The sequence below is a fragment of the Arvicola amphibius genome, chromosome 3, assembly GCF_903992535.2.
Source record: "Arvicola amphibius chromosome 3, mArvAmp1.2, whole genome shotgun sequence".
NCBI classification, from domain to species: Eukaryota; Metazoa; Chordata; class Mammalia; order Rodentia; family Cricetidae; genus Arvicola; species Arvicola amphibius.
This window is the reverse complement of record NC_052049.1, coordinates 16,838,154-16,864,970: the sequence shown is the minus strand read 5'-3', so window position 1 is coordinate 16,864,970 and position 26,817 is coordinate 16,838,154. Positions and strand designations below refer to the sequence as shown.

At 34.5% G+C, this 26,817-nt stretch overlaps 1 protein-coding gene across 3 annotated transcripts in view; it reads left to right on the top strand.

The window, feature by feature from the left end:
• Window positions 1-4,817: 4,817 nt before the first annotated feature.
• The window catches only part of LOC119809712 (cadherin-10), a 115,772-nt gene continuing 93,772 nt past the window's right edge, over window positions 4,818-26,817 (top strand). For all 3 annotated transcript variants that reach the window (XM_038322760.1, XM_038322758.1, XM_038322757.1), the window contains exon 1: window positions 4,818-5,048. In XM_038322760.1, coding sequence (XP_038178688.1) covers window positions 4,818-5,048 — 231 coding nt within the window. The remainder of the gene's footprint in view (window positions 5,049-26,817) is intronic.

The window sequence follows — 26,817 nt, the reverse complement described above, 5'->3', positions numbered from 1 at the left end:
ACCGATGTGCCTATTACATTATAATTTTTGATCTTGCCTACTTACATACTTATGTTAACTTGTTTTGGAGGAAGCAACATTTGATAAGCATTTCATCAGAAGAATGAAAATTCTTAGATAAGAAAACTGAAATGAAATCAGTATGTCAATCTCATTCATGTGTACTTGCAAAGGGATTTTTTTCTATAGCTTGGCCAGACAAAGAGATGCTGTTGTGCACTATACTGTGAAACAAAGACTTTCCATTAAAATAATAATACTAATAATAAAAGTAATAAGAATATTTAGTGATACTGTTCTGGTATTTCCCATTAGAGTCTTGGTTATCATCCAACATATACAGTAAAACATAAATTTGGCTCTAAAGCACTATACTCAAAATCTCATAAGCAATTTGAAGGATATTTCAGACATAAAGAAGGTCTGTGTTCTGATATTCCTTGCATATGTCTAGCTGCACTAGGACTAGAAAGAGAAAATATTGACAGACAGACAGACAGACACACACACACACACACACACACACGTGAGCTCAGGACTCAAGGAGGCTGCAGCAGAAGGATTGCAATGATTCTCTAGCCAGTCTGGTATAAATAAAGTTAGATTAGACTGACATATAAAGCCAAATCTTACTTCAAGTAAATACATAAATAGATAAGTTAGAGAAACAGAGAGAAATATAGACACACGAAGAGAAACAAATATTGCACTCTTCCCTCCCTCACCCCTACTCCACAAGTGCATGGACAAAAAAGAACTTACCCAGGAATCTGAATTTACATTAAAATTTATATAGTTCTTGTATGAAGAGAATGCAGGAATGAATCATGATGAAAGATGGTTTCAAAACAAGTGGCGGTTTCTCACTAAATGTTAACTTATATTAATTATGTTTAAGACTAAGAAAGGTAACATTTTTATTGTTTTCTCAAATTAATACCTAGAAATTATAAAACTTCATTTGTTTTACTACATTTCTTTATCTCTACCACCTTTTTAATTGCAAAACTATAATTCTAGCTAGTACAATACCTCCTTTTTATATAATTTTATATTTTGATATTTAGCTTTAAGTTTAAAGCATAGATTCCAGCTTATTCATTAAGAATTTCAAAGGACATATCAATTGCTTATCATAATATTATGGTTTTCCTAAGTGAATCTAATTCGGCAAGTTATAATTGCCTGAACAATATTTAGAATTACACATTAATGGGGAAATATACAAATCAAAATATTACATATAAAGATTTAAAATTACTGGAAATAATGTAAAAAAAAACTGTTTTAAAAATAGTTGATTCCAAATGTTGAAATAAGGTTGGAATAGTATTTCCTTAGTTGCAGACATGTTAAAATATTTTAATTGACTTTATTCTTGAGAAATTGGGTTAGGAAAAATTAATTTAGATAATGCCCTGCAGGACTTCTTTAAAGTAAGAAATTCTGATGTTAAGAAAATCTGTTGGAAGACATGTTTGTCTTTTTTTTTTTTTCATGGGAAATGATTGCTTAAAATAGTGTGATGGGCTACCCAGATGGCTTGGCGCATAAAGTGATTTCTGTATGAACATAAGAACATGAGTTTAGATCTCTACAACACTAAAAGTGGCCAGGAACAGTGGTATTAACCTCTACCTCCAGCATTGGGGAAGATGGAGAACATGGGATCCCTGGAACTCCCTGGTCAATCATCCTGGCTTAATCCTCAAGCTCAAGGTTCAAGAAGACTGACTGTCTCAAACAATAAGGTCAAGAGCATTCAGGGGAGATATGCAAAGTTAACCTCTGGCTTGGCTTCTACACTCTTAAATTTCCAAAGATGCTCACATGCACATGCACACGCATATGCACACACACACACACACACACACACACACACAGAGTGATGGCATATTGGATAGGGAAGAAAAGTGTATGTAGCTGAGAGTTATGAAGAAATATACCTCCCCAAACAAAATAATATATTGAATGACTTTGTTAAATATTACTTTGATAGAATCTTTTCACAATTGGTGTCATATTACCAGAAAAATATTTTTAGTAGTATTTATAATAAGTAAGCAATGTTCTCAAATGTCTAGGTATTGACCTCTAACTTCATAGAACATGTGTAGTGGAACTGAACTTTGGAAGAATGTAATAATGAGTGAATTTGGTTTCTTTGAATTAGTTATGTCAAATAGTTTGGATGTAATCTATATTCAAATATACTTTTATTTACATTATACTTATTAAATCATGCATCTTATTGGGGATTTTTAAGGCATTTAAACATTAAACAGTTGCATATAGAAAAATCTTGAAAATATGATTCCATTATTTATGTAGAGTTTTGAATATTTATTAACAGAGTTTAAATATATAATAGTTATTCATTAATTTCTAAAATGTCAGTGTTCTGTTATAATTATTAGCTGTTTATTGTTGTATATAGAGGAAGCAGCAATACTGAATATAGTTGTGGTCAAGTTTGTAAATGATCACAGGAGTGGAGTTAGTACACTGTTGACTCAATAAATGTTAATATTTTTAGAACACAGCAGATATATTAATTCATATACTTCTGTGTCCTTAGAAATACTGTAAGATTCTGGCCAAAGTCTTGTAATATATCCTATATCATAGAAATAGAAACAGTTTAGCTAATGTTCCTACAACCTAGAATTCAATCAATATAAGTGTCAGAAAGGCATGGGTCTGGGATGTAAAACTGCTTTACACATCAGATTATTGCTAAACTCAGGTGGAGTATTACATGGCATATTATAATAGCATTCACATTGATCATGTTGTATGACTTCATGCGCTCACTATCATTTAATATACTCAAGGGAGACATTGGTTCATCATTAATCTTATTTCTAAAGCACATTTGCATTAGCTTTTCAAACTTTTTAATAATAAAGGAATAGGAAACCAAACAGATTGCAACCAAATATGTGAGCGAAAGCATCAATGTGAATCACAGAGTACTTAGAGTGCTTCTCATAGAGCACACAGAGAACTCAGTCCTGTTAGTCTCTAAACGATTTAGAACAATTATGATTTTCAGAAATAAAATAAGTATCTATTAGAAAGCTTTAACAATCTACACAAATTTACAGAATAAAAATGGCCTAAAACAATAATAGAACATAAGTAATTGTTCCTGTCAAAGGTCTTTATGTGTATATACTTGGCATAGATCATAGAATAGAAAATGATAGATGTTTGTACCATTATAATTCCATAATTTTTCTTTACTGAATGTGGCCAATGAATTTCTCCTATGCAAATGGCTCTGTTATAGACACTGAATATAAGAGTAAGGAAGAAATATACTTATCTAATTTCTGCAAGATGTGTTAACAGAGTGTATAATTGGTAAAAATTAAAACATATAGAGTTCAGGTGGTACATTAAATTTCAGAGTACATATCAAAGCAAGAGCTAAAAGGTGATGGGATCTAAGCTGATCTCTGAAAGCAAAGCATGACAGAAAGAGCCCATGCAAAAGTGAGCACAGGATCCTTAATGAACATAATACTAAAGAGCCCTAGCCTTACAGGAGTCATTTTAGTGGGTTGAAGTAAGAAACTAAAGTGAAATATTTGTGTGAAGTAATAGGCCATTGTAAAATCCAGCACCATATATTTGGATAGATCTTGTTTTTTGCTCAAAGTGCAATGAGACTTCCATACAGAAATAAGACATCACCCAACTGACATTACTGGGATTACTTGGAGATGCCATCTAGAAAAGAGTGACAGGTATAAGGTTGGAGAGCAGGGAGTAGGCTATTACCACAGTAGGTATTAGACATCATGGGCTTCTAGTCCAGGGTGAAGGCAGAAGTGTGGTAAGAAGTGCTGAGATCTTGCATTGTATTACACATATATCTGGCACAAGTAGACCCTCCTGCTTACTATTGCTAAGTGTATTACAAACCAGTTCACTGGAGTAGTGCCTTTTATACTTAAGGAAATCCTAGCGAGCCTTTGGATGAACTCAGTAGAAAGGAAGAGCCTTTCAGCAGAAGACTTTTTCATATGTTTGTTTCTGCCTGTTTTTTAATCATTCTGTAATCTATGATCAAATTTCAACAAAAATGTTATTACTTAGAAAGTGCTTAAGTAGTGTTGCCTTTTACGTTCCTCATAATTCTTATATCTTATTTGAATAAAACCTTTCAAAGTTTAATTGTCTGCTAAATTCTTGAAAATTTGACATGCAAAGTGGGGTCTTCTACTTCACTTAGAAATTATAAGTCTTAAAACAGTGTCATCAGAAAAGAGTCGTGGATGGTCTTTTTTTTTTTTTTTTTTTTTTTTTTTTTTTTTTTTTTTTTTTTGGTTTTTCTGAGACAGGGTTTCCCTGTAGTTTCTAGAGCCTGTCCTGGAACTAGCTCTTGTAGACCAGGCTGTCCTCGAACTCAGAGATCTTCCTGTCTCTGCCTCCCGAGTGCTGGGATTAAAGGCGTGCGCCAATATGGATGGTCTTTTAACAGTGTATTTAAAGGAAATTAGTTATCACTTTTTTTAAGTTTTTAATTTTCTATAAGACAAATAATGCTTCCTAAAACTGATCATTATTTTAAATGAAAAAGAATATTAAATTTTGCACTTATACTAGATCATTTTTCTGTTAAAATTATAATAAAAAAGATCAATTTGTTTTCTACTAACTATTTTTAATGTTTGTTTGCTTGAAGCTCTTGGAAATACATCCACAGCGTTATTGAAATGTTGGAGGCCAGCTAAGACCCAGTGAGATCTGATGCCATAAACAGGACTACTTTTTCATCGTCTACACTGGAATTTTTCAAGAAGTGAACTATGACGATCTATCAGTTCTTGAGACTTTTTGTTCTCTGGGCATGCCTACCCCACTTCTGTTCTCCAGAATTAATGTTCAGAAGGACTCCTGGGCTTCAGCAAATGATTGCAGAAGCCCGCGTCCCAAGAAGTGATGGTAAAATCCTTCACCGCCAAAAACGTGGCTGGATGTGGAACCAGTTCTTCTTACTGGAAGAATATACAGGATCTGATTATCAATATGTAGGCAAGGTAAGCAAATCTGTGTTGAAAAGGTAAATGCTTATAGTCTTGACTTACATGTCTAACAAAAGAATATTGAGGGTCATCATGATTCCAGTGACTGTAAATTTGTTAGTCTAAACATTTCCAACTCCTTTGTATTCATGCAACACAAATTGTACTTTGAGAAACTCAGAGATGCATGTATCATCTTCAAAGTGGATAGATAGCCTGAAGAAACCATCCCCTGTAATTAGATTGGTAACTACCCTGATAGCTATCAGAGATCCTTCATCCACTGACTGATGGAAACAGATGCAGAGCTCCACATTCGAGTACTGGGCGGAGTTCAGGGAATTCTGTTGAAAGAGAGAGGAAGGACTGTATGACCCAGGGTGATCCAGGTCATCACAAGGAAACCTACGGAAACTACTAACATGGGCTCACAGGAGCTCCTAGTCTCTGAACCAGCAGTGAGGGAGACTGCATGGGACCTACCTAGGTTTTCTCCAAATGTGTGGCAGTTGTGTAGCTTGATTTACTTGTGAGACACCTAGTGGTGAGAACAGGGCATGTCCCTGATCAGGTGGCTTGTCTTGCCCAGCCTTAATAAAAGGGAGGAGCTTAGTCATACTTCAACTTGATATGCCATGATTTGTTGACACCCAAGGGAAGGCCTGCCCCTCTCTGAACAGAAACAGAGGAGTGGATGGGGGGAGAGTGCAGGAGGGAATGGGAGAGGTTGAAGGAGGGAAAACTGAGGTGTGGATGTAAAATAAGTGAATAAACTTAAGAATAATTATAGTAATTATTGTAATTATAATAATATTGTCAGAACTCATTATAAGCATCAATTTTTGATCTCACAATTTCAGAAGCTACTTAATGTAAATTTTTATATAAATCATTTTTAATGCATTTCTTTAAATAACCATCTGTATGTAAGTTAGCGTTAATGTTTACTACAGCAAAGACATACAAAAGGCATGTTTAATCTTTTACAAAATGCGATACACATAGATAATATGATTGTCCCAAGGGCAATTATATAGCTTGCTTAAAAGAAAATGTATTTCCCTAAATTATTCTTTTATTTTTCTTAAGTTACATGTGAACACAATTTTCAAAAACAAGTCAGGCAAGCTGATATATATATATATATATATATATATACATATATACATATATATGTATATATGTATATGTATATATATGTATATATGTATATATATGTATATACAAAAGCTATTGTATTGCAGTATAAGATTGACAAGACGGATGTTTGGTGAAACTACCCTAAGTTTTCACCCAAGGGGGAAAAAAAAACTATTTGGAGGAAACAAATTTCCATTCGTTTTAGAACTTTGGTGTATTTTTGGGACATTTGAATAATGTCCTGTTAAATATGTGATAAACGGAATAAAAATGACATAAAAAGTAAAATAACTAAATGGAGTGAGAATACAAACAACAAACCTAGCAAACTTAGACAAAGGCAGGAAGTAGCAGACAATCCAGCTCGGAATGAATGCGTGACTGCAGTGTAAAGGTAAATTTCATATATTATATATTGAACTAGGAAACTTAGGTTGTAAATACAACCACATAAAAATAAAGTAACAGAAAATCAAGCTAGGAAACTATAAGTCAATTTTTTTTTGCGTTTCTGTGGGCATAGCCGTTACTAGATTCCCATCCATTTCTCCTCGTCTAGTCTTTAATGGGGATTTAATAAATGTTGCTAAATTGCATTATTATTATAGTATATGCTTTCTCATGATACTCTCCCCACCCCAAGCAACAGAATATCAATACTTTGAATTCAAAACCTGTACGTCATGTCTTTGTTTGTCTAGTGCTCATTAACTCCTTTGCTAATTTAATTATTGCTAGTCATATTGAATAACACTTCCTCAGCCATCTGGTGCCATTCGGCTTTTTGGCACAGAAAACTAGCCTCTAATTTAATATTAGTCTGGACAATTAAAGTTAGAATCATCTATTTACAATATATGCATAATAATAGAGAACCCAATTATAACAGATATGATATTCTTACTCTGCTATATAAAAACCAATAAGATGTCATGAAATTCTATCAGATTCTATAAAATATGTACAATTCCTATTTTAAGAGTATTTGAAGACCTACTGTTCCATAGAAGTTTAGCAGATGTTTTATCTCTCAATTCTATTTTAGCTTCTGTTTAATTCTTTATATATTACTATGACAAAACACTGCAACCAATGCAATTTATGAAAAAAAAATGTTTAATAGGATTGACAGTTTTAGAGAATTAGTGTACATGATTGAATAACACAGGCATGGCAGCCGAAACAGCTGAAAGCTCACATCTTGATACCGAAGCAGAAGAGAGAGACACACTGGGTATAAGTAGCATCTGCTGAAATACCAAAGGTCAGGACAGTGACATATCTCTTCCAATTAGGTTAAACCACATAATCCTTGCAAAATAGTTCCATGAACTGGGGACAAAAATTCAAACATATGAGACTATAGACGCCATTCTCATTCAAACCACATTACAAATCTGTTTCATAATCTACATGGTTTATTCATTTCATAGCATAAGAAATATATGTTTAAAGTCTTTTTCATTGCTCATAGGTTAATACCTCAGACCTAACTGGCATTGTATATCAGTTACTCCTGGAATAAATATTTTATTTTAGATATATATGCCAAAGTACTTTAAATATTATAACAATATATTAAATATATCATTTATGACATTAAATATCATATGTAAATATTTTGGTATTCTATATGTTTGTTAATAAATAAAATTTGATTGCAATATATATTTATTCATAAAATATAAAATCCCTCAAATTCTCTACATATTATTTCTAATATTAATTATGAAAAGCTACTACACTGTCATTTTTCTTTAGGAAATTTATCTTTCAATTTTTACTTGCTTTAAGACAGACAAGTGCTAAAGATGCTAGTGGTTTCAGTGTCTCTAGATTGATTTGGCTGTAAATTTAATATGCATTCTAATTGCAGGCATATGGGGAAATGGTGACAGACATCCCACTGTAGGAGGACTGTCTTGGGGCTGAGAATAGGAAGCAATAAAGGGAATGATTCTGGTGGGATGAGGACACAAGTATAAAGCACATATATAGAGATTGAAAGTATTTTTTATAGACAGTTACATTTTCCCAAGTAAGAACTCTTTATTCTGTATAGCTTTGAAGTTGAAGGCAATTTAGGAAAGCATGCAGTTAGCAAAAAAGACCTTGAAGTAACATCTTACTTTCAACCATTTCTCCTTCCGTGGGTTACTGCATTTATTTGGGCTTCATTATTCTGTCTGTGTAAACAAAGACGATGTTTATACCAGTGAACAAATCCTAAATGCACTTTTACAAATACTGATACATTATTATTGTAAAGGGTATTTAAAACCTCTTTAGAAAGGAAAAAGAAAAAGGGGAGACAGGCCAGAGGCTCAACTGTCACTGCCATGACTTTGTAAATGTGAAACACTGAAGTCAAAGCATTTCTTTGCTCATGTCCCAGTAGTCAAGGATTTTGCTTTACGTGACACAATCAAGTGGTTCATAGTTAAAACATACTCAACATAAGACCTTCTTGTTTCCCCTTTCCCATGAGTAAATGGTGACACTGTAATTTAGACACTTCTTACATTCAGGAATTTATAGCAATGCAGGCCAATGTGTCTGCAGTGCAGCTGCTCTGCCATCACCTTTTCATGGAGATTGTTAAATAAAGGGACCATTGTCATTTGAACACCTTTCCCCCTTCTCAATAGGTTTAAGGTTCAGAAAAAAATGTTTATCAACGCTTAGGCTTTATTTATTGAATAACTGTTTACTTGAATAACTATTTACAATCGCTTTTTGTGACCTTTAACAGACACTTTTATATTTCTAATGGAACTAACACACACACACACACACACACACACACACACACACAGAGAGAGAGAGAGAGAGAGAGAGAGAGAGAGAGAGAGACAGAGAGAGACAGAGAGAGACAGAGAGACAGAGAGAGAGACAGAGAGACACAGAGAGAGACAGAGAGAGACAGAGAGAGAGAGAGAGAGAGAGACAGAGGAGTCATATATATCTTCCTAAGAAAGCATCTCACAATATAGCCTTGGCCTCAAACACATGATCTTATTGTGTGACAAAACACAGCAAACATATCTGTTCTCCCTAGATCAGGATCCCATGCCAACAAAGTCCAAAGTGGTAAACCAATGAATTTTTGGGGGTTGCTTACAGCAGTATGGGTGAGAGGCTATGTACAGGAGCAGAAATGACTCCAAGAGAGCTGCATCACCAATGCATCCCCACCCCCAGCACAGGTGGCAAGTCACAAATCTGGAACTTGGAGCACACTGAACAGCTTGCAGACAGCTCTACAGGTTTGGAGAATGTAATTTTCAGGTGTTTCATTTGTTCTAAAACACTTCCAAGATTCTATCTCATCCAGGCATCTGGTCTCCTCGCAAGAATCTTAGCAGCTGGTCTCAGTGTCTTTCGCAGCACTGCTTTTATTTGTTCATTTGTTGGTTTTATTTATTTTGTGTTCTGAGTTTTGCCATTGTTTGTTGGAACTTGCTTGTTTGAGGGATTCTCTCTCAGCTCTCATTGCTTACTCTGGCAAGGAGGAGTCTGGGGAATCCGGTCAGTTTCAGGACCTTCCTGAAGGTATTTTGAGCTGTTTATCTGTAGTGGCATTTCAATCACATTTTAAGAAATAAAGCTTGCCTGGGGATCAGGAGAGGAAAACAGCCACACTGCTCAGCCTTATAGCCAGGCAGTGGTAACACACACCTTTAATCCCAGTAGCCACACCAGTTGCCATTGAAACCGAGTGGTGCATGTCTTTAATCCCAGTGGTGCATGCCTTTAACCCCAGTGGTGCAAGCCTTTAATCCCAATGGTGCATGTCTTTAATCCAAGAACTAGAGAGGATCGCAAAATGGGAAGAATCAGCTCTCAGACACACTCTCACACTGAGGTTTCCTGAAGGCAGGAAGGCCATTTCAGATTGAAGTCGAGGTAAGAGGCTGTGGCTGGCTGCTTAGATTTTCACGTCTTCAAGCTGAACCCCTATTTTTCTCTCTGGGTTTTTATTATCTGTGCTTCATTTATCTCCCTGTGTAAGGAGTGTCCCTGCAAGGTGGAATGTTTCAATGTTTGAGAAAAGTGTTGCACAACATATTCCACCCCATTTCCTTGAGTGCATGGATTCTTAGTCTGTGTCATCGTATGTAAGCCAACTGCTCTTCAATGTACTTTGAGTTCTAACAATTAATATAGTTCCACATAAGCTATCCATTTATGCAACAATCCCTCTCAAATATTATAGAGACTGTTAAGTAGATTTTAATCAAGTTAGTTCCTGAGAATAATTCTCAAATATAAAACAATCATAAGTAGGTAACCACATATTTGATCCCAAGACCCTATAGCCAAGCAATAAGTGTGCAGAAAGAAAAACATGATTTTATAAAAGTATATAGAAAGCCAGAGCAGCCTTGTGTATCTTCTTGGAATAACAAAACATTCACTGGAATCCAATGGGTAGGGATGGTCTCCAGAACACTCAGTCTGAAAGGACTTGTATCTCCACAGGATACCACAAGACAACATTCTTGACATAAGTTAAATTTATTTGTCCCAGAGTGACAAAGGCCAAAGTAGAAGAGACAAAGAAAGGCAAGAGATAGAGGATGAGAGAGGAGAGGGGAAAGAACAAGAACGGAGGAAGGGATATTTGCTTTGAAAGGACAAAGTACTGCCTCTGGATAGACAGGTGATCAACATGGCCTGTAGGTGAATTGAATGGCAGTTTATAAAGGTAATGGGGAAACCCTGTGTTAGGATAAAATCTTTAATTTTGAAAAAAAAATCTTTAATTTAGACTAGACAGGTTAATTAGGTTAGCTGAAATGGGGGCTTTTGATTTTTGGATTTCAATACTTTGATAGTTGGATCTTGTTAGTCAGCCTCAGGAGAAGGAAGTGGTCAAGTAAAGGAATAGACCTTGGTGGCTAGCTTTTGGAATGCAATATTATGGTTTTCCGTAAGGAAGAGTGACTAGGGAAAGACTTGCCAGAGCCATGTGTACCTTGAGTGGGACATCTAGAGTCACTTTCCTGTCCTTAATAACACGTTTCTTTAAACGTTCTTACATATTTTTGTATTTGTTCTGGAAGTCTCAATTGTTTAACATTCTTGAGAAAAAGAAAATGCTTTCATCAGTTTATTGAGTCCATATCTCTTTGTTTCCCTGAACCAACGATGCCTTTTGAGAACCACAGCAATGATTGTGTTCGGTTTTAGTGCACTTGTCAAGTCATCTAGTTACTGTGGTAATTCCTCTTGGCTCTGTGGGATGCTGATCCTCATAGCTTGCCCATGTTTTTTCCTTCTGTGTATAGTAAATAATCTACTATTAACTTCCATCTTCTCCCTTCATGGCCAGTGAAAGCACTGCCTCCTCTCATTTTTATTCCTCTTTAGAAACAGCAAGATTGCTTGTGTAAATACCTTGCTAATGTATTATTTGATATTACATAATTTTAATTAACAGTCAATGATTCTGAAGTATCCCATGAATGAATATGATGGAAAAAGTTATTCATTTTGTCAGTCCTCCCTGTACTTCATACTGCTTCCTTACTTACCTGTATCCCCTGTTAGACGCAGTGGAAATATATAGCATATGACAATTGGTAATTCAGATGTCAACCGCCAGAGGAGTGATTCTCTGATGGAGGTTAATCCTGTCCAGGCAAGGCCTGCAGGACCATCATCTCTGGAAATTGTTGCTCACTTTTACTAAAGCAGCGTGGCATATCCCTAATACCTGCATTGAAGTGTGTAATCTCATGTGATATGTATATGTAATCTCATGATTACTTCTCAACCTAATGAGCACATATAGCTGCAGGTAGTCAGGAAGATGACTTTCATTTTCTGGTATAATTTCCATATATACAAAATTTACTAGGACATGATTCATAACTAGATATGTTGTCTTACACTTAAAAACTTGCTGTGTTTCTTTTTGCTCAGACTGACTGCACACAATTAGCTCAGTTTTACCTCAGAGCAAATTTAAAATAAAGACTTTTTTTGTAAATAGATCATAAGTTTAAAACTTTACTGCTATGCACAAGGTCAGGGTTACAGATGTCCAAAGAAGGTTGCTGCACAAAGTACTGTAAGAAAAGCATGCTAATTTTTTGCTTGCCAAATCTGCGGACAATAGACCTGTCTCGAAGTTTGTTGCTACTGGGCACTGTGCCTCCGCCCATCCCACTTCTGGTCCAGGCCTTACTTCTGTAACTTTGGGATCTTATGTTGCCTGGGTAAATGGTTCAGTTCCTCATCACTTACAGGAGGAATGTGGTTTTGACTAATAAGACATAACTTTTTTTTTAAAAAAAATTATTGCTCCAAACCTCCTATAAAGAGAGTTTTTAGTTTACAGGAGAAGAAATTAGAAGAAATTAGAATTAGGAAAGGGGAATTAAAATACAAGCATAATACAGAGACTTGTTTGAAAATGCATGATATGAGAGAATTCATTCACTTTCAGCCACCTAAATTCATTTCACTTCCTGTAGCATTCAATGTGAACCCTGAATGGGATGAGCTAAAAATACTCTGTATCAGGATTCTACTAAAAAGTCACTTTTCCATCCTCAGGAAACTGTCTGTGCTTAGGGGCACTTTAGGAAATCTGCTGAGTTCTGTTCCTCAGCTTTACTGCACAGTGATCTAGCTAACCATTCTTCAAAGCATGGGACAAATACCTTTCAAATCGCTCAGTTTCCAGTGTCAGTTGAGTGAATATTGAGAAAACTTTACTAGACCATAGTTTCTCAAAGTTGCTTGTGGAATTCTAAACAACTCAATTTATAGTTTTATAAGTTCAATTTATACATCTAAAAGCATTTCCAATTATCATCATCTCCTTTATTTGGGATTAGCAATTAAAGTTTGTTTAATTCAATTTTGATGTTTTGAAGACCTGGCTTGCCTCGTCTAAAGTATCTAGTTGGTCTGCTCTTAATTTGTATGTTCTACACAAAATGATGAATGAAATAAGTATTGAGTCTTTTAATAGATAGCTGGAAGAAGTTCTGGCTACTACTTTGACATTAACTGTACAGTGGTAAAAATAGAACTTTCGTGTTCACAAGTATCTATCTTCAGGAAAGGATGTACTTAAGGATAGCATGTTATAAATAGGTTTTTGCTTCAGAAACAACATATACCACAGAAGACAAGTACAAAACAATTGAAAACAAATATCTCTATGTTCATCTTTTTCAGTACTTGAAAGAGAAAGGAAAACTGTGAACAAATGCCGGTAGATATTGAGACCATGCAGAGGAAATCCTTCCATTTTGTATTCCCTTTTTAGATTGGGACATTCTTTTTGATAGGAAATTCTTCATAACAACTGAGTATGAGAATTTCAAAAGGAGGGTCTCTCCAAAATTATGGAAGGTTAATCTGAGTGAGAAAGACCAACTTAAATACAACAAAGCCTCATAATACCAGCTCTTTCTTTTGGCTGAGTACTTTCTAACCTTAATTATGTGGATCCAGTGAGCTGGCGATTGCTCTGAAATGAGTAGTTAGAACTAAGATGAAAACAACAACAACAACAACAACAAAAAAAACCCTGCATTTTTTCCTAGAAAGCAGACCTGAAAATTGCAGTGTAAAAATCCTTTAGATTACACAAGAACTCAGTGGAAAGACAATACTTAATTACTGAAATAAAATGGTTTATGAACAAAAATACCAGATAAGTTTTTTTATGTATAAGCAAAAGGATCTACTTTAAAACCTGTGCTGTATACTAAATATGGACCTTACCATAAAGATAAGAATAAAAAAGATGGAGTCTATTGGAATATTGTCATTTCTATTTAAAGCTATGAACTGAAGTCACACAACAGATGGAACAAAAAAAAAATCACAATGAACTAGGTAATATTAGCATAAAGGAAGAATTTTTTGAGCAGAAATCAGGACACTATAACAGGTACTGGAAGAAACTCTTTTAGGTTAAGTGATTGCTAATATCTCCCAGATGTGTGGGGATTTGGATTAAAAGAGATATCCCTTCCCTGATATATCATGACCACACTTAAAATGGAAATTGCATGACATCTGCAGTGATTTTTGTATAACTGTCAGTCAAATGATAGCAAAAGAATTTTAAAATGGAGCCATGGGACAATATGTGTACACACGATGCATGTAACAGTAATAATTAAGGAAGAGTTGATGTATTTGGTGCAAAAGGGTAGAAAAAGGGAGGAGTTGGAGAGGATTGGAGAGAGTGGTGCTGATGCAGTACTCATGTATGAAGTTTACATCAAAAAGAAAAACATAAAAATAACACTCACACGTATGTATGTAAAGGTATGTAAATGGACAAGAGGCCATGAATTTGAGACAGAGCAAAGGAGGGGTTTATAGGAAGATTTGGGGAAAGAAAAGGGAAAGGAGAAGCAATTTAATTATATTATAATCTCAAAACATAATTGGGAAAATTCAAAAGATATTGCAGGGAAAAGTCAGTCTAAAATCTATATCTAATAACTTATATGCACAAACATCATTCCTGAAAAGATAAGATGAAGTGGCAGCATGTGCTTCCAAAGCTTGATAATCAGTTGCAAGCAAACAAGAAAGTGTATTGTAGTGTGCTAAATACATATAATTTCTGTAGTTCTCAAGAAGACATTATGTGATCCAAGAGTCACACATGGAAAATATATTTATATCTCTAATATTGCTGTAACATTCTGAGAGTACTTTGGGGGAAAACTTTAAGAAGATCCAAGAGTCCTAATCTGTTACTATTTTTAATTAATATATCAGCTATAAAGATCTAATAGGAAAGATACCAAAAACTAAAATATCATCTAAACATAAAATCATTATGTAATAAAGGGTTTATAGCAACATTTTGATGAAATATGCCCAACTGTATATTAAAACATTCTGTCTGAGAGTAGCAGAACAGCCATTCCCCCACAGACAGCATCCATAAAGCATTAACTATGGCAGAGAATAAGTCTCAGGATATGCAAGAGTACATAGTTACATTCAATATTTATTCTTACTATAATGGAATAAAACCAGAAATACAAAGAAACATTTTAGAAAACATACAAATACTTGGTAATTCTATAGTTTGTGAACCAACAAAGAATTGTTAAAGAAGTGATAATATAAACGTGATGAAAATGCAAACACAGCGTACTGAAGCTCACAGAAAGAAAAGGTCAAAAGATTAAGCTCATAATATAAATTTGCACATCAAAAAAGAACACCCTTAAAGGATGTGCAAGTCAAGAAACTATAAAGAGAAAAATAAACCAATTGCTGTTGAAAATGAAAATAATAAAGATCAGAGAAGAAATAAATGAAACCAAGTATGAAAGGAAGTGGAATACGACAGTGAAGATGTGAGCTGCCTCTTTGGAGAAAATGAACATCATTAACAACCTTTTACTTGAAAATAGAAAAGGAGATGAAATTACTCATAAATGCAATGAGAAATTTAAAATAAATATTACAACAAATGACCCCAAAATAGAACAGATCAAGACAAATTACAATGTAAATCTTTACAAAGCCAAGTGCATAAGCTAGAAAAATTGCACACTTTCCCTGAAATATATAGTCTGCTGTCCTGAGTAATGAATAAAACTGATCAGATCCATAGTACGCTAGGAAATTGTGTTAGAAATTCCATAAAGTATAGAACTATACTTATTCCACAATGGATTTCTGAGAACAGTTAGAGGAAAAGCTAATAGTCATTTTCAAAGTCTTCTGAGGTATTAAACTGAAAACTTCTTAAATCACTGTAAGATCACTTTTAGCATTATTTTTATATCAAAGCTAGACAAGTGCTAAAACAAAGCTGTAGGATATTATTTCCACGAATGTACATGTAAAAATCCTGAATGTAATACTAGCAAACTTAACACCCAAATATATTCATTCACCAAGAATCAATGAGAATTATATCAAGGATGGAAGAGTAGTTCAACATATACAAATCAATAAAAGGGATGTAACATATTAATTATGAATATAAAAGTTATGTGATCACGGAAAATTGAGTACCTTTTGTGATCCAAGTCAAAAAAGCATTTTATCCCAATAAATTCAAGAGTATTTATAAAAATTCTGTAATTAATATCATACTAAATGGTAAAAAATTAAAAATATTCAATGATTACAAAAAAGATGAGTATCAATTGACCACTTCTGCTTAATATAGTCTGGGAAGTTCTTATTAGAGCAATTATACAGGGGAAAGAAAGAAAGAAAGAAAGAAAGAAAGAAAGAAAGAAAGAAAGAAAGAAAGAAAGATGAATATGGATAGATAGATAAATAATAGAATATAGAGAGATAAATAGAATATTTATATGATAATAATAATAAATATGATATAATATAGACAGATACATGATAAATAGATGATATATACTCAATCAATAGATAGTTGACAGAAGATACATGATTTATGATAAATAGATGATAGAGATAAATGATATATATAAAGATAGATGATAAGTAGATGATAAATATTTAATACGTAGATTTTATATGATAACTTAATAAATAAATAATAGATGATTTATAGATGGATAGATATATAGGAAACACAGGATGGATTTTCTTTCTTTGCTCGTACTAGTATCTATTTGGAAGGAAAACTGAACAAGTCTACCCAGAAATAACAAAACTTCTAAAATTCACCAATTCAGCAACATATAGCATTTAAAATTCCAGAAAATAACTAGTCACTATCTTTTACATTTGCTGTGCCATATCTGAATGAATTTAAGGAGTGCTCTTCTTGCAGAGCACTGTAGTTTGATCTGCAGTACCCATTTCTGCTGGCTCAAAACCACCCATAGCAACAGCTCTTATGATTTTTTTATGACATTTATGGCATTTAGTATGACTTTCTGTGTACCATTTCTTAAGTGAAATGCCAGAAATCTATATATTTTCCCCAAAACTTCAGTATAATCATAGTTCAGATGTCTTCTTCTCATCCCTTAATATCTCTTTATAGAGTTTTTCCATGTCAACATTTATGCTCACTTATGCATCCTATCAGTAAGGCAAGCGTAATGCACCCCCTGGCTTTGACTGTTGCTGACAATGTTTCTGTAAGTATTTCCCAGTAGAAATCACTTTTTGTTGTTTTTTCAACAGTTTCCATCTATCATGTTTTATTTACATTTCTTAATATTAATATTTGTCTTCTTGAAAAAAATCTGGCTATCATTTTGCCAATTGCTTCTTTTGAGTGTCTAGTCCTTTTTTTTTTAAAGACCACTGCATTCTCAAATCATCATCAAGTATAAAGAGATCATTGTTTTCAGGTACTTTCTCAGGCTCCTCTTTAGATGGAAGACCATATCCTGTCCTGAAACTCTCATGTTTAGTGGGAAAAGTAAGGGATGTAAAAGATACACAACATTCTTTTATGCTACATTAGGTGATAAATGTTATTAAAATATAATACTTATTAAGGTAATAAATACTGGGATAGATGAGGTAGAACATTGGTAGTGGCTAATACAGATGACAGTTGAGCAAAGGACTTGGAGGAAGAAATGAAGTTATTATACATTATCAATATGACAGTCTCTGCCTGAAGAAGAAACAGTTACTGGAGAAGATTAAAGTGGAGCGTGTTAGATAAGCAGTGGAGAAAGGCAAAGAATTAGAAGGCAGCAATGCAGGTAGCAGAATCAAACAAAGATGTAATGGAGGATGGATGCCAGGTCCTATAGGACAGGTGCTATCACCAGTCAATGCCAGAGTAAATGCTCCCAAAGATACCATGTCCTATTACCCAGATTCTGAAAACACTGCTTAAATGTCTTAAAGAGATTATAGAGATGTGATTAAACTAAAACTCTTGATGTGAAGTGATTATCCTGGATTACGTAGTGAATTCTGGTATAATTACATGGATCCTTAAAGGAGGAACTCAACGGCAGCAACCTCAGGAAAAAAAAAAGAGACATGCTTATGGAGCCAGAGGTTGAAATGATATACTCTGGAATAAGACAAAGCAGACACAAATCAAGGAATACACACTATTGAAAATTCATGACAAACCTTCCTATGATACTTCCTGTTGATGGTAAATTTTAAAAATGTAATTTACAGAAATAAATTTAATGTATTATTAGTTCAACTCATTGATTATATTAATTTTGTATAAGTGCAGGGTATTAATAAATATTTTCATGAATTCTTATTTATTTTTCTCTGTTAATTGGTAGTATATAGACTTAAAGGAAAAATCATAGAAGATATAATTTTTTAACTTATAGTATACATTTTAATGTTTGCTTCTTTATTTTACTCTTATATGGCTAAAGCTTTCTTCTCATTTTTAATTTAAATTTATTGACTTTGAATAAACAATCTTTTCTCATTTTACATGCCAATCCCAGTTCCCCTTTCCTCCCCTCCTCCCACTCCACCCCGCTTCCCCTATTTCCCCCTTCACTCATCAGAGAGGATAAGGCTTCCCATGGGGAGTCTACAAATTCTAGCACATCACTTTGAAGCAGGACCAAGGCCCTCCCTGCTATATCTAGACTGGGCAAGGTATCCCTCCAAAGAGAATCGGTGCTAAAAAGTCAGTTCAGGCAGTAGGGATGAATCCCGATCCCATTGTCAGTGGCTGTGCTGTCTGCCCCAGCCAGCCATACAACTGTCACCCACATTTAGAGGACCTATTTTGTTTCTATGCAGGATCCCCTGCTGTCAGTCTGGAGTCAGGGAGTGACTAGCTCATGTCAGCTTTTTTGTTAATTCTTCTCTTATTATGCCTTAAAGCTTTCACTCTGGTTTATGGTTACGTATACAAAGATATTATTTGGTTTTTTTTGTTTGTTTGTTTTGTTTTTTTTATTTATTTTTTATTTTTCGAGACAGGGTTTCTCTGTGGCTTTGGAGCCTGTCCTGGAGCTAGCTCTTGTGGACCAGGCTGGTCTCGAACTCAAGAGATCTGCCTGCCTCTGCCTCCCGAGTGCTGGGATTAAAGGCGTGCGCCACCACCGCCCGGTTTATTATTTGGTTTGTGTAAATTTTCACTAGGGAGCAATATTATGGGCAGTGCCAGGGCATTATTCTCATTTTTGTCCTGTTACACCATACAACACCTTGACCTCAGCCCCCAAATGGCGATTCTGACTCCAGGAATCTCAGAATGAGACTGTGTTTGAGGGCTGTTTCCTCCCGTTTTATAATCCTCTCTAGGGCTGAGATTAAAGACTTGCACCACTGTGATTAAAAGCATGCACTGCCCGGTTTCTATGGCAACTAGTGTGGCTACTGGGTTAAAGGTGTATGTCATTGCTGACTGGTCTTTAAGACTGGCCAGTGTATTTGTTTTACTTTTCCGATCCCCAGACAAGCTTTATTTATTAAAATACAAGTGAAATGCCAGTACACCTCTGTGCAGTAAGGAATAGAATAAATGATACGTATGATTCTCATTTTTCTTCATTTCAGAGAAAGCATTAACTGTACTACCGATAATTTATGAACCTTCCTTCCTTCCTTCCTTCCTTCCTTCCTTCCTTCCTTCCTTCCTTCCTTCCTTCTTTCTTTCTTTCTTTCTTTCTTTCTTTCTTTCTAGACAGCATCTCTCTAGATAACTCTGGCAGTCCTGGAATTCTCTATGTAAAGATCCTCCTGAATTGTTTCCAAGTTTTGGGAGTAAAGGCATGTGCTACCACACCCGATAATAATAACAATTTAAAAATTGCTATAAAATTTATTTTATCATAAAAATGAATTACATTTTAATTCTAGAGTGTTATGATGGCGCTTGAACAACTAAGTCATATTTTCCAATACATTTAAATAACTATTGTGGTGTTTCAATGTCCTATTTCAAATTAGATTGAAATTACATTAAATAGCATTCTCATTAGAAAAAATATTAAGTTTTTAAAATATCTATATTGGGAATTATATTATATCTTTAATTTTGTAATCTATAAGGTTTTAATTGTGATTTTGTAGTCATTCATTTTGCACAAGATATTACCCCCCCATGATGTATTTTCTTTACTGTTCTTATTGGATTTAAAAATCAATTTACCCTAGTTGCACAGAAGTGTTTGGATTTGTTACACTTTTTCGTCCATATACACACAAATATTTTGTTTGAAAAAGAATTACTAATATGATAAGTTTGGTGCAGAATTCACAAGGATATCCCAGAGCATCCCATGTTGTGATGTGAATTTTCAGATTTTGTCTTACTCGATTTCAGATACCATAGTCCTTAAATACTCTCTTCACTTGGGGATTTAGTGAATTATATTTTTGGAAATTATTAAATTTCAGTTTTATATGAAACAACATAGGACACAATCTCAAAGAGGCATTTAACCAGAGAGCATTTTTATTGTATTAAGCTTATTTTGTGTCAAGGTGGCAATCAAAGTATCTAAAGATCTTCTATACTCCCACTACTTTCCTCTACTAACTTTTACTTGCATAGTGCATTTATCCCTAGTCATATATTAATATATGTAGGTATCAACTAAATCCCGCTAATTGTGGTTCTTGCATTCTTTCCTTTCTGTTTGTTTATCGATTCTATGATCCAACAGAGAGAATATAGTATATTTAACTGACCTATATTCTTACATTCCCTTGGGACATAGTTTCCCTAATTTCTGATTTTGTTTAGTGAGATATTGTCCAGGTTTACCAATTCCATCAGGTATTTTGGATATATATATACCAGTGGTGGTGTTGTGTATGTACGTGTGTGCGTGTGTGTGTGTGTGTGTGTGTGTGTGTGTGTGATATTTTTCTGATGGGTAGAAATTTTTGTCCCGGGTTTGAGACCAAGGCATACAGGAGGGGTGTCTGTCTCTGTACCTCATACCATGACATGTTCATTACTTCTTAGTGATGAAGACTTTAAGTGTTGGGTAAGATTTGAAATATTCTCATCTCACCTTACTAGACCATGAAAAATATCTGTACAAAATGAAATCCTGCAATGATCAATTATTTCCTCTACAGTAAGATGCTATTGTCAAAGATTTGGCACTGCTCTCTTGGAGAAAGAAAAGTAGAAAAATGGAAACATATGGCAAATTAATATTGTGAAGTATGTAGTCAATGAAAGCAGCAAGAAATTGGAGTGCTTATCAAGCAATAAATAAGTTAATTAAATAATAAGTAATAGCAGTTTAAAGGGATTAGTTTTGTCCCTAGACCATGACACAAAACGAGCATCTTTGTCATACCAGAGTAAACTGTCACACTCCTAGCTGAGTGCATTGCTGTGGAATATCTCCGAGGGCTTCCTTAATAGGATTGTGTGCACTGTGTCATTTCCTCTGCGGCATGTCTTGCTTTTCTTCCCAGCCACCTTCCTCATCACGACAGTTAGTTTCCCTCTCTGTTTCTTCTGTGGTGTAAGGACAATTCTCCCTGTGGTGAGATACACTCACGGAGATCTACTTTCATGTGCTATGTGGTTGGCTTTTAAAGATTTCGTGCTCTTTGTTTTTGTTCAGTTCATTTCAGTCATTACTGTCTCATACCTTGTACTAATCACCTCATTTATCAGAAAGTATGTGAGGCATCTAGGAAAGAAATGCCAAAAATATCTTACGTTATAATATCTTACAGGTGGGAAATTCTATGGTGTGGTCATGAACAATATTTTGAAAAAATTGAAATATTTTGCTGCTAAGAAAAATTATTTTTATTTCTTGTGTGTTTATCTATTGTATTAATAGCAACACAGCTTATGTTTTATATAATTTCTCTAGCTGGTTTGCTGTGATAATCAAAAATGTAAATGTTCTTGAGTAACTGTTATTATTTAAGTTAGCTATAATAATCCAAATCTATTCAGGGAAAGCACAAAATAAGGACTTCACATTCTTATCGTTAACTTATAAACAGTATCCCTACCTTCTATTTTATGATGTCTAGCAACAAGTAAAAGCCTAGTATTTTCCCTTTCATCCATTTTTGCAATAATGGCAGTGTTCCCAAGAAACAGGAATCAATTGAAATTAAAACTTTTGTTTTGTTTGTATTATGCCTTGAAACACTTTTAAGAATAAATTGTTAAAATGCTGAAACACAAGGTAATCTTTCTTCTTCAGTCTCAATTACCAACCTCAAGTAGCAAAGACAGGAAAGCAGAGAAAAATTAAATACATTGTCACAATCTGGCCTCAGCAATTCATCCTATGGGAAGAAAGCCACTTCACATTTCGTATCATATCCAGGTCTCAAAGGAAATAGTACATCATGTTCACAAAGGAATGGTGGTGGTCATATTTGCCAAAAAATAAACATCAGACTTATGGATCATTGATTTTACATGAATACCATGATTCTGTGGCAGCGAGAGGTTAACCCAACACCTAATACTTTGATTTTCCGTGAATCTTTAAAAATATTCAAAGTGTGATATACCAGAAAAAGTCTATTGTTATCAATATTGGTTTCAAAATACCCAGAAACCAAATTCAGTATGTTTATCTAATAATACTAAAAATATATGAGTCTTGCAGAACACCAATAGGAACCCATAATAGAAAGATGAATCAGCCCATGGAAATTCACTCAGAATTTAAAATGAGAAATTAGCAGAGGATGTGAATGCATAACAGTTTTGTTTCACATAACAACAACAGAAAAATTAAGTATGATCACTAAATACATGAAAGGTACACATCCACTTTCTACATTTGGAAACTACAATCTGTATAAGGAAGGGTAGAGAAGACACAGTTATTGATTGATTGGATATTACAGAAAGAAACAGCTTTAGAAGGCAACGGAAATTATGCAAAATGAGACACAATGAGAATCATTTAATTCTCTCCCAAATTGAAGTTTTTATCATTTACGTTCCTGCTCTAAAAGTTTATGAATTCAATTTAGCTATTATAGTGTTAGTTGCTACTTGCTTATTTTTTACGGTTTATCCTAAAAATCACATTATGAACCACACCATTTATCAAAATGAACTTTCCACATGTAATATTATCTAGCAGAAGCACCAGAGAGTATTAGTGTTTTCATTTCCCCTTCTGAATAAAGTTCCAGACACCCTGTGTTCTCCCTGCTTGCTCATACTGACATGTATCTATGTCTTCTGTACTATGCCATTCACACTTCACAGTCAATTAGGAATCAGTTGATTTTGTTTTTTTATATTATCAATGCATTATTATGTTTGAAAATGCACTTAATTATTTTCCCTTCTATTGAAGATACTGCATCTTTTTTGTTACATTTATTTGAATTCTTTTGCTTTCTTTTATGTTTTCACATGAATGTGTGCTGGTTGGGAATGGGGAGGCATGCACACATGAGCATCGCCATGTGGAAACCTGACGACAATATTGGAAATCCATCCAACTTCCAGATTATTAGTTTAGTGGTGATAGTAATAGTAGTATTTTGCAGCATCTCTTAGTTAAACCAGAGCTCACTCATACAGCTAGTCTCACTAGCCTGACTTCCCCATAAGAATTGCTGTCCCCATATTCTGAAGTTGGAGTTACAAGTTACTGACTACATATTACTGTCCAAGCACATTGGGTAGTTTTGTGGGTCTTAGGTGCAGCGCACCGCGCCCCCGTCTGCGCTCTATTCGCTACAATACAGTTCGCGAGCTTGAGGCAAGGGGCTGGAGGTTGAGGAAACACACAGAGAGATAGACAGACACACGGACGTCTAATCACTGGTACAAAGCCCTTTCTTTAATAGCACCATAGAGGCTTAAATACCCTGCAGTCAATGGCCAACAGGTGAAAATCCCATCCTCTGATCCTCTAGGGAAGGCACAGCTTTTAGTAACTCCAATTAGAAGGCTCTAGCAGGGAAGAGCAGCTGAAGGCCAGGACTCCAATTAATCCCAACACTTAGGGAATCAAAATTCTAATCATCTGGCTTGTATGAAAATGATTTAAATAAAGAGCATATCTTCAGACAAACGGGATGCTTTTATTACTTAATCTTTGCTTCGTGATTCTACTTCCTTGATTTTGATTTGTGTATTTCTTGTCTGAGGTGTGGAACAAAACTGAACACCAAAATCCACCAGACAAGCAGCCCTTTTCTGGAAGAAAAAGCTGTGACTGGATGATTATTTTTTTCACCAGTGTGGCTTTCCCTGCTATTATATTTATTATTCATCACCTTTTATGGCTTTCTTCAATATTTTTCCATCACTTTTGCTCTATCTATCTATCCATCCACCTATCTATCTATCTATCTATCATCTATCTATCATCTATCTACCTACCTATCTATCTATCATCTATCTATCTATCTATCATCTATCTATCTATCTATCTATCTATCTATCTATCTATCTATCTATCATCTATCTATCTATCTATCTATCTATCTATCTATCTATCTATCTATCTATCCATCCATCCATCCTATCTATCTGTGTGTGCTCGTGCATTTGTTCGAGTGTATTCTATCACCTTCCACATACAGTTTTTTGCAAATGGACTTTTCCTTTTGGTTCATTTTAGTCCATTTTATCTCAAAGTCTGTTGTTTCTACTGAGCAATGAAACTATTCATTTTGGGTTAGTTCTGTGTTTCATGACACAAATATTGATTATGCTGGACACTTACACCATATGGGAATTAAAGGCAGCCATTTATGCAGTCAGACATTCAAGTACAAGTTTTAATTCTTCCCAATTTAGTTTGCTATTTGTAGGAAATCTTAACTGATATTCTAGTTCAATTTATGTACTGCAGATACAGTAAACTCTATGTAAGAAGCAAGAAAAACATTTTTCCCTGTGATACAAGTTACAGAAGGCATGACCTGAATTGTTTACAGATCCATTAGTATCTTAGGCATCGAAACACACCTGCAACAGGAGCAAATTACTATAGCACCGAAGATAGCTCCATTTTACTGTCAGCAATACACCTGGAGCTGCAGTTACTTTTCTGCAATAATGATTTAATACTGTGTCTTTATGCTCTTTTAGGTTCTCTGTTACGGATGGTCCCATGAAAAGTTTGTGTTTATATAAAATGTTTCCACAAATTTTAAATATCTTTAAATTATCTTTATTTTACTCCTCTTTATGTATCTATGCCTATGTTGGGTTATGTTAATATTGGCACAGGTAGCCACAAAGGACAGTGTGTGGTTTCAGCTCAGATGGCTCTGGAGTTATATGTGATTTTATACCACCTGACTTAGGTTTTGGGAACAATACTCAATTCTCTGCAAAAATGAGCATGCATTACTAATAACTCAACCATTTCTCCAGCCCAGAAATTTAACTTTTTATAGTATGCATAACCATGAATGTAGAAAATTACAGAAGACTGTTTTCTATTCATATTTCACAGATAATGGACACATGAAATACCTAGATTTTTCTTATCTTTTGTAGTCTACCGGGATTTCCCTGCCAACCCCGATGGTTATATCTCTCCAAAAGAAAATAAATACACATTTAGGAAAGCCTGCAGAGTTCAAAGCAATACTATTCAAAGGTCAAGTTTATTTTGTCAAATTGAATTTTCCCAGCCCTTTCTGAGTGTCTCGACTCTGGATCTACTTTCTTCTTTTCTTTCCTTCCTCGTCATTAAATATTCACAGCATGCGTGTGGCCCTGAAATACCTTTTTTTTTTTTTAAAATCTCTGATGTTTCTTAAGCTTTATCTGTGAAATTCTTTTCTGATGTTTTGAAAGAAGTGAGGTCAAATTGCTTGTGTAAATTTTCTTTTCACTGCTACATATTATTCACATTTGGGCTAATCTATTTTAGCAAAACATATGAGCAAGCTTCGGGACATAATTTTATAATGCATGTATTCAGTGGTGATCACTAGTAGCCTTGTTTCATAGACATCCCTGAACCCTGCAGCCTTTGTTACTCAATGTTCTTCATGCACATCAAGTTTGCTCAGTGCCACATGTGAAAAATAATATCCAATATTTGTCCTTATTTAGTTTAATTCACTTAGAATAACATTCTCTATTTCAAACCAGTTCATTGTAAATGCCAAGATTTCATTCTTCGTAGCTGAATTAATCACATTGCATGTGCTTATCACCTTTCTATAGTTATCCAAATATGGGCATTTATGTTATTTTTCTTTGTCTCTTTTCTTGCTTATAGACTCCCTAGTAGGATGCTTAGATTTGGTGTTCTCTCTATCTTTGGTTGTTAAGAAACGAAAAGACCTCTTATTCATTTTACTACTACTTAATACTATCCAAAGCATTACTATAGATTTCCAGGGAATGATTACATCTACTTTTCTACTTCTACCTTATTTGTTTTCCAGTTCTTTTCAAACTCCCTTTTTAACTTTGATTTCTTGTCCAGTTATGAGATCCAAGATAATCTTGGCTTACCCATACTATTGGACATATTTTGTTGCTATTATGGTAGTCTGGTTCCTGAAGACTGACTTTAAAAAAAGACATGCATTTTAAGTTTCATTTTTAAAATGCTCTTCCTTTCCACCCCTTCACTGGTAGACTGTTTCCTTAAGTAGCTCAGCTGGCCTTGAACTCTTAATGACAACTTCTCTAGGGCTCAGATTCCAGGCATAGAACATCACATCCAGTCCAGTTATGGATTTTTGAGCCAGAAAGTTTTTACATAAATTTGAATATGCCTTTGTGGATTTAGTACCTCCTTTTGTCTAATATAAATAGTGCAGT